We start from the raw sequence: 17387 nt of genomic DNA, 5'->3' as shown, positions 1-17387 counted from the left end.
CTCCAACTCTTTGCAGCCCCACCAAAGCTGGGCTGAACTTTTACAGAAGTGAGAATTTTTTGAGTGTATGTACCTAGGAACAGAATCACTAAATTACAGAAAATGGTGACATCAGATTTGATTGCCCTCCAATCTGTATGTTGCCATGAGTAGTGTATGAGGGATCCTATAATCTCACTTCCTTATTGACAGTAGATATCTAGATTTATAATTTTTTGCTAGGTCAGCAAGTATAATCTTTTAATTTGCATTTCTCTGATAACTTGAGTTTGACTATTTCTAAGGAAGCTTTTTAGCTTTTTGGGTTTCCTTTTTTTAATTTTGTTTGTATCATTTGTCTGTTTTTCCATTGAGATTTCTTTTTCTCTTTGCTCTCTAGGAGTTTCTTTTATATTCTAGATATTTGATGCTGTTGGTTTTAGATTATGTAAATGTCTTCTTTTTATTTGTCTGTATTAACTTTGCCCTGGATGTCTTTAACAGAAATCTTTAATTCTGATATAGTCAAATTAATGAATTTTTGTGTCTTCTAATTTGTGCTTCTTGAATTTTGCTTAAGTACTTCTAAAATGGTATTATTATTCAGATTTAGTTCATTAATGTTTTTGGAGTCTGCTTTAGTATATCCACTAATTCAAGAGTAGATACTTTACTGAAGATAAATTTTAGTCACTGGAGTTCATTTCCATTTTAGAATGGAATCCAAGATTCCTTGGATTTTTGCCATTTAATTGTAGTATGAAACCTTTTTTTTTTTCTTTTGTAAGTGTCGATAGCTGTAAGGTTTACAAACTTTATTAACACTGTGGTTCTGGGGGCACCTGGGTGGCTCAGTTGGCTAAGTGTCTGACTTTGGCTCAGGTCATGATCTCACAGTTCATGGGTTTGAGCCCCATGTCGGGCTCTGTGCTGACAGCTCAGAGTTGGGAGCCTGCTTTGGATTCTATGTCTCCCTCTCTGCCCCTCACCTGGTCATGCTTGCTCATGCTCTCTGTCACAAAATAAACATTAAAATTAAAAAAATACTGGTTCTTATAGAATTTTTGTTGTCTTAGGGTGGTGTTTAAAGAAATTATTATAAATAATAAAGAATATTAGATTCTTAACTATTTATGCCTATACATTTTTAGATAACCCAATTTCCTTTTTTTTTAAGTTCATTTTTATTTATTTTGGGAGAGCTTGAGTAGGGGAGGGAAAGAGAGAGAGAAGAGAGAGGAGAGAGAGACGGAGAGGGAGAAAGAGGGAGAATGCAGGCCCCTGCACTGTCAGTACAGAGCTGACACGGGGCTTAAATTCACCAACTGTGAGATCATGACCTGAGCCAAAACCAAGAGTCAGTTGGTTAACTGACTGAACCACCCAAGGTGCCCCGAGTAACCCAGTTTCCTTTCGAATGTTCAACCCTTTATTTATTTTGGGTGTGGGTAGGAAAATAGGAGTTCACAGGTGTTTTTTAAAATTTTTTTTTAATGTTTATTTTTGAGAGAGAGGGAGAGGGAGGGGGACAAAGTGTGAGCTGGGAAGGGGCAGAGAGTGAGGGAGTCACAGAATCCAAAGCAGGCTTCAGGCTCTGAGCTGTCAGCACAGAGCCCAATGCAGGGCTTGAACTCACAAGCTGTGAGATCATGACCTGAGTTGACGTCGGACGCCCAACCGACTGAGCCACCCAGGTGCCCCCCCCCTTTTTTTTTTTTAATGTTTATTTATTTATTTTGAGAGAGAGAGGTAGAGAGAGCATATGTGATAGAGCAAGGAACAGAGAGAGGGGGAGAGAGAGAATCCCAAGCAGACTCTGTGGTGCTTGAACTCACAAACTGTGAGATCATGACCTGAGCTGAAATCAAGAATCGGACGTTTAACCTACCGAGCTACCCAGGTGCCTGGAGGAGTTAACATGTTTATAAACCATTGATATCGCTGTGTATATATGCTGAGTTTTTAAAGCATGGAAGCTTTATCTGGAGGCTGTCTACTATTCGTTCTGTCCTTCCTAAGATTTCTTTGATGCTATTAGATTTTTAATTGCTACCATGACAAATCACATGTGAAAGTAGGATGGGGTTACTTTTCTCTGATTAAAGGCAGTGTTTTTGTGAATAAGTTCCCCTGAATGAATTACAGGTGTAAGCCTCATTCAAGGCTGACTTGCTCCCTCTTGTGCCCATAGTCAAGATGTTTACATTCTTTCTGAAATGTGGAATTAATACTGTTATACCGTGATGGTAGATTTGCAGATGAGTTGGTCATCTGGTCTCTTTGTTTTTCTTTGTAAAGCTAGCAGTGTTTTATTTTTTCTTGCATGTGTTTCTTTTTTTTTAAGTCTCTCTCTCTCTCTCTCTCTCTCTCTCTCTTTTTAATTAAACTCTGTACCCAGCATGGGGCTTGAACTCATGACCCTGAGATCAAGAGTCACATGTTCTACCGACTAAGCCAGCCAGGGGCCCCCTGGATATGTTTCTAATGCCCTAATGTTTTTGTTTTAAATTTAGGAGAGAAAGACTTTTTTTTTTTTTTTTTTTTTGCTTTTGAACATATTATTGTGCCTTTATTTTTTTTTTTTTTTTTTTTTTTCAACGTTTTTTATTTATTTTTGGGACAGAGAGAGACAGAGCATGAACGGGGGAGGGGCAGAGAGAGAGGGAGACACAGAATCGGAAACAGGCTCCAGGCTCCGAGCCATCAGCCTAGAGCCTGACGCGGGGCTCGAACTCACGGACCGCGAGATCGTGACCTGGCTGAAGTCGGACGCTTAACCGACTGCGCCACCCAGGCGCCCCTTGTGCCTTTATTTTTTAAAAACTTTGTTTTTAATTGAAGTATAGTTGACACAATGTTACATTAGGTTCAGGTATACAACATAGTGATTTGAGGACTCTACACATTATCACCCCAAGTATAGCTACCATCTGTCACCATACAGTGCTATTATAATACCATTCCCTGTATTCCCTATGCTGTACCTTTCATCTCCTTGACTTATTCATTCCATAACTGGAAGCCTGTACCTCCCACTCCCCTTCATCCATTTTGCCCAGTGTCTCCACTCCCCTCCCTTCTATGAGTTTGTTCTCTGTATTTATGGGTCTGTTTATGCTTTTTGTTTGTTTATTTTTTAGATTCTACATTTACGTGATATCATATGGTATTTCTCTTTAGGAGAGAAAGACCTTTGGTCTAGGTAATAGGTACTTAAATTTAAATCTGAGGAATTTATTAGCTAGTTACATCTGGACACTTTCCGTTGTCTTTTACTCTGGGATGACTTTTTTTCCCCCTAAGTTCCTTTATTCTGAGAGAGAGAGAGAGAGAGAGAGAGAGGGGGAGAGTGTGCATGAACACAACGTGGGGGGGGAGGGGTGCGGAGAGAGAGAGAGAGAGAGAGAGAGAGAGAGAATATGAATGAATCCCAAGTAGGCTCTGTGCTGACAGTGTGGACTTTGAGATCATGGCCTGAGCTGAAATAAAGAGTCGGCTGCTTAGCCAACTAAACCACTCAGGTGCCTCGATTTTTAAGGAATTTTAAATGGAATGCACACATTAAAAAAAAACAAAACATAAAACCTTAGGAGCAACAGGTAGTTTAAAATCTGTTTTAAATGTTACAAAAGTAGGGGTGCCTGGCTGGCTCAGTCAGTAGAGCATGTAATGCTTGATCTTGGGGTTGTAAGTTTGAGCCCCACATCGGGTGTAGAGATTACTTACAAATAAAATCTTTAAAAAAATTACAAAAGTAGTATTTTCATTTAAAAAAGAGTAAAAATTCTTTTCACTTGCTTTTTTTTCCTTTCTCCTAAATTCTAAATCCTTTAGCAGAGGTAATTGTGGTTAACAGTTTACAGTGAAGTTTTCCAAAACTTTTTTCCTGTACATTTACAAACCTGTGCACACACAGAATGCAGCTGTAACACTAAGGGAAACCTCAGGGATTTACTATTTCATAAATGTAGACTTATACTGAGGGAAGTCTAAGGGAGCTTGCAGAAGCTTTCACTGATAATCAAACCATGCTTCACAGCACTGTCTTTACCCTAGTTCCTTGCAGAATTCTCTATCTCCCGGTCATTTGTTATCTTTTAGATTCTCATGCGGTTACTAGTTAGTACATTGCCAATTCTGATCTAGGTTTCCTCCTCTCATTCCCAAGCTTTTCTGTCTTATCCCCTAGGTTTTCTCCTCTGTGATCAGGAAACTCCTCTATCTTACTCTATCTTATCAACCTGTTCTGAGAATGTTTATTTCCTTGCCTTATCTAAAATTGGGCATTCCCCCACTGCTTCCCCCCCCCCCCCCCAATACCACATTCTCTATAGCTACCTTCCATGGTTTGGCAACTTTTTTCCCTTTACACCCTATATACTTAAGCACTAGGAAGTGTTTGATGTTGTCCTTGCTTTCTGTTGCCTCATCCAGACCATTAATACTCCCTTTTCCAGCTAAAGTCTTTGTCCTTTGAAGTTCATTTCTCTGATCCTTCCCAGTTATGATATTGTTCTCATTCATTGATGATTGGAGTTCTTAATTATAAATTTAAGCTCTTCTTCTGTTGACACTCTTAGTAAGATCAGTTGACATTTATATAGATGAGTCATCCAAAACCTTGGCCTCTCAGTTTCTTGATTTCTTTATCTGCAGTGACCGTTGTCTTTATTTTCCTTTAGCCATTTGCTTCTTTGATCACAGACTGGACCCTTGTCCTTGCCAATAACCGGAAATTATACTACTTTTGAAATCTTAACTTAAACCGGTTCTACCCTTTGCCCACCTCCACCTATTCTATTCTTCAAGTTCACTACTACAGTTTTCTGATCTATCAAGACTTATTTCTTCTTGATTCCATAATATCCTCACTATTTATCCCATTAGCACCCTCCTAGGCTCAGACCTAGGTTTTTATTGTCCATTATTCAGTTGCTTCTCAGCACATGCTCTTGGCTCTTTAGTTTCTCCTTACTTGGGTAAAAGCTGATTGCTTCTTCTCTGCTAGGAGATGGGATCTAATTGCTTACTCCCCATTGCTTCATCCAGACAGTTACTTGCTTATTCCACATTGCTTCATCCAGACCATAATTTCCTTCCTCTTTGCTGAAGAAAATCACCCAACTTAGTTCCAGTGTAAATTTATGACCATAAACCTTGGCAATTTTGCTAGGTTTAGTTATGTATAATTATTGCATTGAAGTTTATAGGGTGTAATCAAAAAACAACTTTTTTCCCGTGTTGCCTGTTCAAAACTTCCCTGGGACTGATTCTTTCCCTCACCTTGTACAGGTTCAGAGTCCCCAGGTCACTTCAAATTTTAAAAACAATCTAATTTTTTTTTAAGTTTTTATTTTAATTCCAGTTAGGTAGCATACAGTGTTGGATTAGTTTCAGGTATATGATACAGCTATTCAACAATTCTGCATCATCTGGTGCTCATCACAAGTGTACTTCTTTTAAAATTTTTTTTGATGTAACTGTAACTTTATTCTTTACAAGGTTATATTTATTTCAGGTATGCAGTATAGTGTGATTCAACAGTTCCATACATCATCCCAAACAAATCCCATCACCTATTTAACCCATCCCCGCTCCCACCTCTCCTCTGGTAACCATCAGTTTGTTCTCTATAGTTAAGAATCTGTTTCTTGGTTTATCTCTCTTTTTCCCTGTGCTCATTTGTTTTGTTTCTTAAATTCCACATGAGTGAAATCCTATGGTATTTGTTTTTCTCTGATTTATTTCTCTTAGCATTATACTCTGTAGCTTCATCCGTGTCATTGCATATGACAAGATTTCATTCTTTTTTTGTGGTTGAATAATATTCCATTGTGTATATATACATCTTTATCCATTCATTAATCGATGGGTACTTGAGCTGTTTCCATAATTTGGGTATTGTAGATAATGCTGCTATGTATCCCTTTGAATTAGTGTTTCTGTATTTTTTGGGTAAATACTCAGTGCCATTGCTGGACCATGGGATAGTTCTGTTTTTAACTTTTTGAGGAATCTCCATACTGTTTTCCATAGTGGCTGCACCAGTTTGCATTCCAGCAATCTAATTTCAATAATTAAAATGTCAAGGCCTACTTAATATTCCAAACTTCATTTATATGTAAGGTTTTCTCTTTCCTCAGTTGGTCCTGCCTCAGGCTTGGGAAGAGGTGGTTAGGGTGGACATTGCAGGTTGTTTCCAGATTTTTTCTGTTAAAATAGTGCTGCAGTAAATATCCTTGAGGAGGCGGAATAGTTTAGAATGAGCAGTGGTGCTGGAGGTTTGAATCCCAGCTCTACTTTATTAACCTGTGTAACTTTGGACAAACTACTCAATCTCCCTATACCTCAGTTTCCTTATCTATAAAATGGGGAAAATAAGTGTCTTCCTGAGAGTTTACTATGTGGATTAAAAATAGATTAATATGTAGAACCCTTAGAATATCTGTCATAAGTAGGTCTTTGCATTTATACAGATCTTTCTTTTGGATGATTAAGTTTTTATAATAGTGATTTTTGTACTTAATTATTTGTAAATACCAGTAAACAAAAATTGCCCTTTGGTATGTTATAACTTATTAATCTTTATCTGTTTTCTGTTTTTTCTTATACTATTTATGATTACCTAATATAAATCTTTATGGTTAATGCCACTGGTATGGTCTAATGCTACTGCTCACCATATTTTACACATAGGGACCCTTCTTGCATTTTTTTTTTTTTTTAATCTATACACGGAGCTGATTAAGTATAGTCTATGAAGGCTTAAGATTTTTGGCTCCTGATACCTATGTAAGTAAAAATATGTATTGTAAGATATACTGTGGCTTAATTAGCAATGATAATGATGTTAACAGTTGAAAGTAACAGTAATAATAATTTCCATTCTTATATGGTACCTACTACTTCAAAGCTTAATATTTGCAAGGTGCTCTCAGATCCATATCACTAGTAATCCTGTCTGTTATAATACCTTACGGTTAACAACATAGCAAATTTACATGTTATTAATTTCTCAGTGTAACTCTGAAATAGGTAAGGTAAATAATACCTTAGTATACGTCAGTATAACAAATGAAAGTGAGGTTAAGTGATTTGCTAAAGATAGCATAGCTAGTAAGCAGTAGAGCCAGACTTGAACCTAACTTCTTACTTTAAGTTTCTATACGAGAACCATAATGAGTGAGTTATGTGTTCCTGGATATCTGTGGTTCTCAGTCAGAGGCAATTTTGCCCCCAGGGGGACATTTGACAATGTTTGGAGATATCTTTGGTTGTCATAACCAGGGAGGAGGAATGCTACTAGCATATAGTGGGTAGAGGCCAGGGAGACTGTTAAACATCGTACGATGCACAGGAAAGTTCCTTACAATAAAGAATTATCTGGCCCAAAATGTCAAAAGTACTGAGTTTGAGAAATTATGTTTTACAGTGATCATTGATGACATAGGACAAAAACTAAATTTTAGTTTGGTAAGATTTTACCGATAAACGGATTTATTTCAAACTTCAGTTTCTTCACATCTTCAGCTCTTCTTAGATTCAGGTTATAAAGCTCGACAGTACTCTACAAGCGAAATGTATACACTGAATCAAGAGAAATTAAAGATAGGATGAGGTTGAAATTGGAGCAAATCTAATCACCAAAATCTTTCAAAGGAGGACACCTGTTCAAAGGCCTTAAGTTTATTATTTATTTTCCTAGGTTGTTTCCCAGGGGGTGTGCACTGGGTTTCAGTTGGGAAACAAGACAAGTCTGGGCTTCTGATGAAACTGCAGAATCTTTGCGCACGGTTGGATCAGGATGAGAGTTTCTCCCAGAGGCTTCCACTCAATATTGAAGAGGCTAAAGACCGCCTTCGCATTCTGATGCTGCGTAAACACCCACGGTACAGATAGAAAAATTTAATGTATGAAGTCCCAATGAGACTTAACTGCTGACAGTTTGAGAACATCATACCCTTTTCTTGCTCCTCAGTAGAGATCTAAGAATGAACCGTTGCTTTTCTGCTGTTCTTTGTCTTGTATTAAAACAAAAGTGGCTGCCACTGGGCAAAAATTGCTACTTTTCTTTGCATTCTACTACTGTGTCTCTTATCTACCACTGGGGTGCTCAAGAAGTATTTCTTAAGAAGGTGAGTTGGTTAGCGATCTTTGCTAGAAAATGCAAGCTTCTTACCTTGAATCCATTCTTTTTATTTTTTTATGTTTATTTTTAGAGAGCGAGCATATGTGTGCACCAGTGTGTGTGCCAGCAGGGGAGGGGCAATGAGAGGGGGAGGGAGAGAAAGAGAGAGAGAATCCCAAGCAGGCTCCACACCCAGCACAGAGCCAGATGCAGGGCTTGATCTCATGACTATGACATCATGACCTGAGCTGAAATCAAGAGTCAGAAGCTTAACCAGCTGAGCTACCCAGGTGCTCCTGAATCTGTTGTTTCTGATGGATAACATTGAACAAGAGACCGAATAAATATAGGCACCTGGTAAAAGGGTTATTTATTTAATGGGACCCTTCTGTTGTGTTGTATTAAATTTTGGATATATGTATATCTAACTTTTCTACTTCCATGTACTTCAAGAGTGTGTTTTGTTTGTTTATTTAAATAATTCATTCAATAAATAAGATTATAATTATGTGCCAGGCGCTGTTATCAACTGTTTTGCAATTTTCATTAGCCAGAAGGGAGACAATAGCGTGGTTGCTGCTTATGTTAACAATATAATCATCAGTAGTTAACCAGCTGGGATTCAGTCATCACTTTGATTTCCCTGATCTAACAACCATTCTTTCATTGGTTCATTTAACCAACATTGAGTGTTCTGCCAGGTTCTGGGTCAAGTGTTGCAAGTACAATGATGAATAAAGCCTTCCTTGGGAGTTCAGCAGTAAATTGGGTGAGAATTAGGTAATGGCTCTGGACTTTTTTTTAATGCTGCAGTGTAGCTGATGATGCAGTACACTTTCATATGTAACAGTGGTGAGTATGGCAGTGATTCTTAAATTGGTAAGGGATTAATATCAGAATATTGAGTGAGAGTAGTAATTTGGGAAAAGCCTCGTAGTTGATTCTTAATGGATGCATAATACAGAGGACAAGCTCCCTTCTCTCTGGCTTCTTTCTCTTCCAGATCCCTCTGTTATTGCCCCCTTCCCTTGATAGTCACTGGTATCTATTTTCCTGGAGGAAATGGGATTGAGACCACTAACTAATACTCTTTTCTTGTGTAGTAACTTCTCCCTAGTTCTGCTTCCCTTCCCTATGAAAGTAAAAGTGATTTCTGTTTAGGAAAATACTGTAAATGCTAACACATGTATCAGGCCATGGCTTGTAAAGTCATTCATTTTGTTTTATTTTTTAAATTGTTTTAAAATTTATTTTTTAATTTAATTTTTAGAAAGTGTGTGTGTGGATGTGTATGAGTGGGGGAGGGGCAGAGAGAGAGAGAATCCCAAGCAGGATCTGTGCTGTGAGTGCAGAGACTGACATGAGGCTCAGTCTCACCAACTGAGAGATCATGGTCTAAGCTGAAATCAAGTGTAGGATGCTTAACTGACTGAGACACCCAGGCACCCTGTCATTCGTTTTGTTTATCAACATCATTGTGGTTTATGCTTTGGCAATTTGCCAGGCTGTATGTGTACCCAGAGTCTTTTTTTGTAATGCACAGAAGTGATGTGCCATTAGTATAAAAATGCTAGTGTATAATTACCCTATCAGCTTTTAGTTGTATTTTTTTCTCTGTATGTTCTGCTGAGTTCAAAAAAGTTTTTGGAGAAACCAATTAAGAATTGGCACAGAGGTTCATTAGGAATAAATAAACTGACTTATAGATGGAAAAAACCCCCACTAGTGTACCAAATGAAAGGTAATATTCTTGCTAGTGCATTATGTTAGAACATATGAAATTGCTAGTTTTGTAGGTAAAAAAAAAAGGCTAAAATGGTCATTGTTATATGATTGATTCTAATGCTAACCTTGAGCTCATTTCTCATTTGTTTTTGGTACTTAAAGACTAAATTAGAAAAACCTCATTACTTGGAAACTTCTTTTAAGGCACTTGGTAACCACTTTTTAATACCTACACGGTTCTGTTTTTATAGGTTTCTTAACTTTAATATGCATTCATTGGGGTGCCTGCATGGCTCAGTTAAGTTTCCGACTCTTGATTTTGGCTCAGGTCATGATCTCACAGTTCATGAGACTGAGCCTGCCAGTGTGGGGCCTGCTTGGGATTCTCTCTCTCCCTCTCTCTGCCTCTCCTTCTCCCCTGCGCACACACACTCTCTCTCTCTCAAAATAAATAAGTAAACTTAAGAAAATAATAAAATGCATTCATTGTTTTGGGTTGGAAGAGAGGAAAGTCTAATTTTTTTTCCCTTATTTGTATCAGTATATTGTGAAACGAATATAGCAAAGGGGAGGAGCCATGAAATACATATCTTTTATTTTGTAAATTTTAAAAGACCTTATAAGGAAGCTTTAAATAAATGTCATTAGTGACTTAATACAAGTTTTTGTTTTTTTAAAATTAGGTCTCTGTTGATCTTGGATGATGTTTGGGATCCTTGGGTATTAAAAGCTTTTGACAATCAGTGTCAGATTCTTATTACAACCAGAGACAAGAGTGTTACAGATTCAGTAATGGGTAAGGGTTAATATGCTTTTTACTACCTTTATGTTTTAATTCAATTAGATTTATATATATTTTAACCAAATTACTTATATCGTGTGATTTTGTTACAGGCCCTAAATATGTAGTCTCTGTGGAGAGTGGCTTAGGAAAAGAAAAAGGACTTGAAATTTTATCCCTTTTTGTTAATATGAAGAAAGCAGATTTGCCAGAACAAGCTCACAGTATTATAAAAGAATGTAAAGGTATGGTTATTTATTTTGTGTATGAGAGGGTTATAGAGATACTAATTTTATCCTTTTGTAAATTAAGCTAATAAGTATGACAATTTAGCACATGAACATCCAGAAACTTTACTAGAATATTGTATTCTAGAACCTAGAGTATTTTAGGTTTTTCTTTGATACCCTAAATAGATAATAATATTTTGGTATTCATTTATTCATTAAAATAATATTTAATGAACACCCATGATATGTTAGTGGGAGACATTAGATAAAGACATGACTTTGTCAAAGAATAAAAAAATATGAGAATCAGAGTTTTAATTTTTTTTTGGTTGATTTTATAAAAATAGTATTCTAAATTTTGTATGTAACATGGTGTTCTCTTAATTTGCATTTTTTATGAAGTTGAGTGAAGTTAAACCTTTTACTTGTTTATTGAATATTGCATTTTAAGAAATTATCCTTGACTCACTTTTCTTTGTGATAGCAGATTTTTAATTGACTTTTGGCACTCTATTGAAGCTATTAGCTCTTTGCCATTTTTTGTAAATACTTTCCCCAGTTTTTTGTCTGCTTTTTAATTTCATTTGTAGTATTTTATTTGACATACAGAAATTTAAAATTGTAAATAGTCCTATCAGTTCTTAAGATTATTTCTTCCACTGTTGTTAATGCTTCAACAGACCTTGTTTTTTCATTCTGCTATCAGATAGTTCGTTTTGAGCTAATCGACTTAAAAAAATTTTTTTTTGAATGTTTGTTTATTTTTGAGAGAGAGAGACAGAGCATGAGCAGGGGAGAGGCAGAGAGAGAGGGAGACACAGAATCCTAAGCAGCTGCAGGCTCCAGGCTCCGAGCTGTCAGCACAGTGCCTGACGTGGGGCTTGAACTCACGAGCTGTGAGATCATGACCTGAGCCGAAGTTGGGCGCTCAACCGACTGAGTCACCCAGGTGCCCCTGAGCTAATTGACTTTTAAAAAATATCTTAGAAAAGAATACTTCATTTGTATTCTAATTGTGAAGGTGATGTTTGTCCATTTTGAAACATTTATTATTTTTTAAATTTTTTTCAAGACTTAAAAAAATTTTTTTTAAATTTTTTTTTTTAAAACATTTATTTATTTATTTATTTATTTATTTTTTTATTTTTAATTTTTTTTTTTTTCAACGTTTTTTGTTTATTTTTGGGACAGAGAGAGACAGAGCATGAACGGGGGAGGGGCAGAGAGAGAGGGAGACACAGAATCAGAAACAGGCTCCAGGCTCCGAGCCATCAGCCCCAGAGCCTGACGCGGGGCTCGAACTCACGGACCGCGAGATCGTGACCTGGCTGAAGTCGGACACTTAACCGACTGCGCCACCCAGGCGCCCCAACATTTATTTATTTTTGAGACAGAGAGAGACAGAGCATGAACAGGGGGAGGGGCAGAGAGAGAGGGAGACACAGAATCCGAAGCAGGCTCCAGGCTCTGAGCTGTCAGCACAGAGCCTGATTGCGAGGCTTGAACTCACAAGCTGCGAGATCATGATCTGAGCCCAAGTCTGACGCTCAGCCAACTGAGCCATCCAGATGCCCCTATTTTGAAACATTTAAAAGATGTGTGAAATGATAAAGAAAAAGAGAAATTATCCAAAAACCTGATAATTATTATCATCACGAGAGTATTTCAGTCTTTTAGGACATATAAAACTTTGAAAAAAATTTCAGATTACAATGGTATGCATAATTTGAATCTTGTCTTTTTTCATATAACAAATCTTGAATATTATGTCATTAAACTATGTTTTGAAAAAAGTTATTAGTGGCATAATATTGTGATAACTTCAATTTATTCAGTCATTTCTCTATTGTTGTTTAAGATTTTTCACTATTTCAGGGGGCACCTGGGTGGCTTATTTGGGTAGGTGACCCAACTCTTTGATTTCGGCTCAGGTCTTTATCTCATGGTTTGTGAGTTCAAGTCCCACTCTGCTCCATGCACTGATAGTGCAGAGGGAGCCTTCTTGGGATTCTCTTCCTCCTTGCCCCCCACAAATAAATAAATACATTTAAAAAAAAAGATTTTTTAGTATTAAAAATTTTTTTTTTTAAATCTTTATTTTTGAGAGAGAGAGATAGAGTATGAGCAGGGGAGGAGCTGAGGGGAGGGAGACACAGAATCGAAAGCAGGCTCTAGGCCCTGAGCTGTTAGCACAGAGCCTATGCGAGACCCAAAACTCACAAACTTTGAGTTTAACCGACTGAGCCACCCAGGCGCCCCAGATTTTTCACTATTTTAAATAATGCTGTGTTGAGGGACACCTGGGTGGCTCAGTTGGTTAAATGTCCAGCTTCAGCTCAGGTCACGATCTCATAGTTTGTGAGTTCAAAGCCTTTGCATCAGGCTCTGTGTTGACAGCGAGGAGCCTGGAGCTTGCTTTTGAGTTCTGCGTCTTCCTCTGTCTCTGCCGTCCCCCCACCCCCCCCCCCCCTCCTGCTCACCTCTGTCTCTCTCTCAAAAATAAACATTAGAAAAGTAAAAAATAAATAAATAATGCTGTGATGGATATCCTTAAAGGAAATATTTCTTATTTCTAATGCCTTCTTTAGAAATAAATGCATAAGTTGAAACAAGTTTTATAAATATTTTAAGGCTTTGGGTAACATGCAGCAGAAATTGTTTTTAAGAATAATGTGACTCTTAGGTGGTAATTTTGAAATGACACAGTATTAACCCAGTGACTTTGTTTTTTGTTTTGTTTTATTTTTTAGGTTCTCCTCTTGTAGTGTCTTTAATTGGTGCACTTTTACGTTGATTTCCCAAACCGTTGGGATTACTACCTTAGGCAACTTCAGAATAAGCAATTTAAGAGAATAAGGAAATCTTCATTTTATGATTATGAGGCTCTGGATGAAGCCATGTCTATAAGTGTTGAAATGCTCAGAGAGGACATCAAAGATTATTATACAGATCTTTCCATCCTTCAAAAGGATGTTAAGGTGCCTACAAAGGTAATAGAAGGACCAGCAATCCTCATCATTGGGTATTTTTGACATGGAACTTTTTGATATAGTACCAGGGATGTTGTTATAGAGGATATTGGAAGGTTAAGACCCATGTCACTGAGGAGGTGTGGGGGATGTAAAAATCCTACTGCTCTTAGTCTCCATCAAGAGCTTGGTGTTGAACTCAGATTAGTTTCCTATTTCTCAGTTCTAGTGAAGCTGGAGAAGCATCAGACTTTGTTATCTCTCTTTTCTATCTTGACAAATAGTTGAGCTTCTTCATATGAAATTGAGATGCCTGTTATTCAGGGCTTTATGATATGATTTGTGTGTATGTTTATGTGTGTTAACATCTTATCTGCAATCCTGGTAATTGGTAATTTTGTGATACATTAAATGCTTAAAATGATTCCCTGGTGTTATGTATTCTCTGGGACATGGAAACTGAAGAAGTTGAAGACATACTGCAGGAGTTTGTTAATAAGTCTCTCTTATTCTGTGATCGGAAATGGAAAATCATTTTGTTATTATTTACCATGATCTTCAAGTAGATTTCCTTATAGAAAAGAATCGCAACCAGCTTCAGGTACTTGCATCTCTGTGCATTTTTTTTTTTAATTTTTAACTTGAAATTTTTAGGGTTATAGAAGTTGCAAAACTGTCTTTAGGGTTAAAGAGAGTTTTATGCATGTACCTTCATCTAGCTTCCCCCAGTGTTAACATCGTATGTAACTATAATAAAACCAAAAAAATTAACAATCACAGGATATTGTATAGCTAACCTACAGATTTTATTGGATTTCACCAGCTTTCCCACTAATGCGACCTTCTTGTGGTTCAGATCAAGACCCCATATTGCATAATAATTGTCATGTTTCCCTGGTTTCGCTCAAATCTATGAAATTTCTTGGCTTTCTTTATCTTTCATGGTTACTTTTGAAGAGTACTACTCAGTTATTTTGTATAGAGTCTCTTAGTTTCGTTTGTCTGATTGTTTCTCCTGGCTATATTAAGGTTATTTTTTTTTGTCAAGAATACCACAAAAGTTATGTTGTGTCTTCAGTGCATCATATTAGGAAGTCGATATTTCTTATGTCAGTGATGTTAATGTTGATCACTTGGTTTAAAGTGGTACCTGCTAGTTTCTCCAGTGTAAAGCTACTATCTTTTCCTTTTGTAATTAAGTATTTTCTGGGTTGATTCTCTGCACATTTTAAATAACTTTGTAAGCTATAGTGATGTTTAGGTTTTGAAATTGTTTCTGTCCTCTAAAATGTTTCATTTGTGTTTCAGGATCTACATAAGAAGTTAGTCACTCAGTTCCAGAGACATCACCAGCCACATACTCTTTCACCAGATCAGGAGGACTGCATGTATTGGTACAATTTTCTGGCTTACCACATGGCTAGTGCTAACATGCACAAAGTAAGATGACCCATTTAAAAATTACTATTTTTTATCTCACTTTTATTTCATCCTATGTTTAGAATTTTCTTTTCCTGTAAAAATAAGATTTAAGTCTATGTAAGTATTTTTGTTTTTGTTACTCTTTTTACCTACAGTGATTTAAAAAGGTACCTTAGTAAATCTAGTAAATGAACCACCTAAAAATTCACTCTTTTCTTACCAGTAGCTTTCTTTTTTTGGGCAGTATGGATTTTAAACTTTGAGAGGAATGAAGAATGGGAAAAGTATATTCATTCATTCAGCAAATATTTATTGAGTGCCTGTTAGGTACTGTATTGTTTTCCATTGTGAGCATATACCATAGGCACAAAGTCCCTGCTCTCGTTGAGTTTACATTTTCTAGGGAGACCAATAGTGGACAAATAAATTTATGCTATTTTGGGAGTAGTAAGTGCTCAGAGAAAGAAAAAAGCATGGAAAGAGAAAGTGATGGTACAGAATCATCATGATTTGTTGATGGAATTGGTGTGTATTACAAGATTACTCAGACTTGTACAACAGAAAGAATGGAAGTTGATATGAACTGAGATTCGGATGTCTGTCAGGGGGTGAGGGAGTGTTAGGAACTCATTTTGAATATACTGCTTCTTATACTTTTAAGACATCTGACTGGAAATAATGAATATGTAGTTGGATATATGAATATGATTTCTGGGGAAAAATTATAGATTAACATAATTTTAATATAACTTAATTTAACGTATCCATAACATTATGGATTACATTGGGTATCATCACCACATAGATGATATTTGAAGTCATTACATCAACTAATTCAAAATGTTAACATTTTGGAAAACTGTATGTACTTTGAGTAATTTGTCTATGCTTAGATATGTTATCTCTTGGTTAAAAAAAAGGGTGTATTGTTGTACCCTGTTTTTTTTCACCTAGCAAAATACAGTTTACATTTAATTAATCTGCATTGGAATGAAGATATTCTGATAAATATCTGTGCCAAATTTGCTTTAATTGTTGCACATTTAGGTTTTCAGATTTTTGCCTTTAAGATGCTTTAATGAACAATCTTGCTTGTCTTTGTACCTACATTATTTCCTTCAAAAATTTTTTTGAAGTGGGATTATGGGTCAGTGCATCTTTTTAAAATTTGGCATGTCTGATAGTGTGACCAGGATTCAGTTTTTTTCTCACCATTTTAGACTTTTTTTTCCTGATTTTTAAAGGTAATTTCTAATATTTAATGTTTTTTAATTGGAAACTTTAGGAAAACTAAAAGAAAATGAAGATGGCAATTGTTAATGCTTTTTTTGTATAATTTTCTAAGTTGTTCTGCCCAGATACATATACTTATTCTTTTAAAACGAAAATAGGATCATAATAGAAATAGTCTTGGGGAGCCTGAGTGGCTTAGTCAGTTGAACATCTGACTCTTGATTTTGGCTCAGGTCATGATCTTTTTTAGCTTGTGGGATCAAGCCCCACATTGGGCTCTGCTCTGACAGTGTGGAGCTTGCTTGGTATTCTCTCTCTCCCTCCCTCTCTCAAAATAAGTATACATTAAAAAAAAATGAAATAGTCATATCTTTTTTTTCCACTAACCTACATTTCATGGTCATCTTTTTATGTCAATTTATGTAAGTGACAAAATTTTTTTTTAAACATTTATTCATTTTTGAGACAGAGCATGAGTGGGGCAGGAGCAGAGAGAGAGAGAGACACGGAATCTGAAGCAAGCTGTAGGCTCTGAGCTGTCAGCACAGAGCCTGACGCGGGGCCCGAACCCAAGGACCACAAGTTCATGACCTTGAGCTGAAGTCAGATGCTCAACTGACTGAGCCACCCAGGCGCCTCATAGAGTGGACAAAATTTTTAAAGCTTCATACTGTTTCATTGTATAGTGACCAGTTGGCTTATAGATAATTAGATTGCCGAAGGACACTTGTCTGATTATTTTCTTAGGACATATTTTAAAAAACAATTTTTTTAAATGTTTATTTTTGAGAGGAGAGAGTGAGAGTGAGGGAGGGGCAGAGAGAGATGGAGACGCAGAATCTGCAGCAGGCTCCAGGTGAGCGGTCAGCACAGAGCCTGATTTTCAGGGCTCAAACCCACAAACCGTGAGCTCATGAACG

The 17387-nt window shown here is 36.7% G+C and overlaps 1 protein-coding gene across 1 annotated transcript in view; it reads left to right on the top strand.

Annotated features, from left to right (window-relative positions):
• The window catches only part of APAF1 (apoptotic peptidase activating factor 1), an 84840-nt gene that overhangs the window by 10339 nt on the left and 57114 nt on the right, over positions 1-17387 (top strand). The window contains 9 exon segments of the mRNA XM_053895318.1: positions 7685-7868; positions 10516-10628; positions 10727-10858; positions 13594-13634; positions 13636-13832; positions 14243-14333; positions 14335-14361; positions 14363-14413; positions 15121-15259. Of these exon segments, the coding sequence (XP_053751293.1) occupies positions 7685-7868; positions 10516-10628; positions 10727-10858; positions 13594-13634; positions 13636-13832; positions 14243-14333; positions 14335-14361; positions 14363-14413; positions 15121-15259 (975 nt within the window).

This window comes from Panthera pardus, unplaced genomic scaffold (genome assembly GCF_024362965.1).
Source record: "Panthera pardus isolate Hobbes unplaced genomic scaffold, ASM2436296v1 HiC_scaffold_6, whole genome shotgun sequence".
Classification (NCBI taxonomy): Eukaryota; Metazoa; Chordata; class Mammalia; order Carnivora; family Felidae; genus Panthera; species Panthera pardus.
This window is presented reverse-complemented; position numbering and strand designations above follow the sequence as displayed.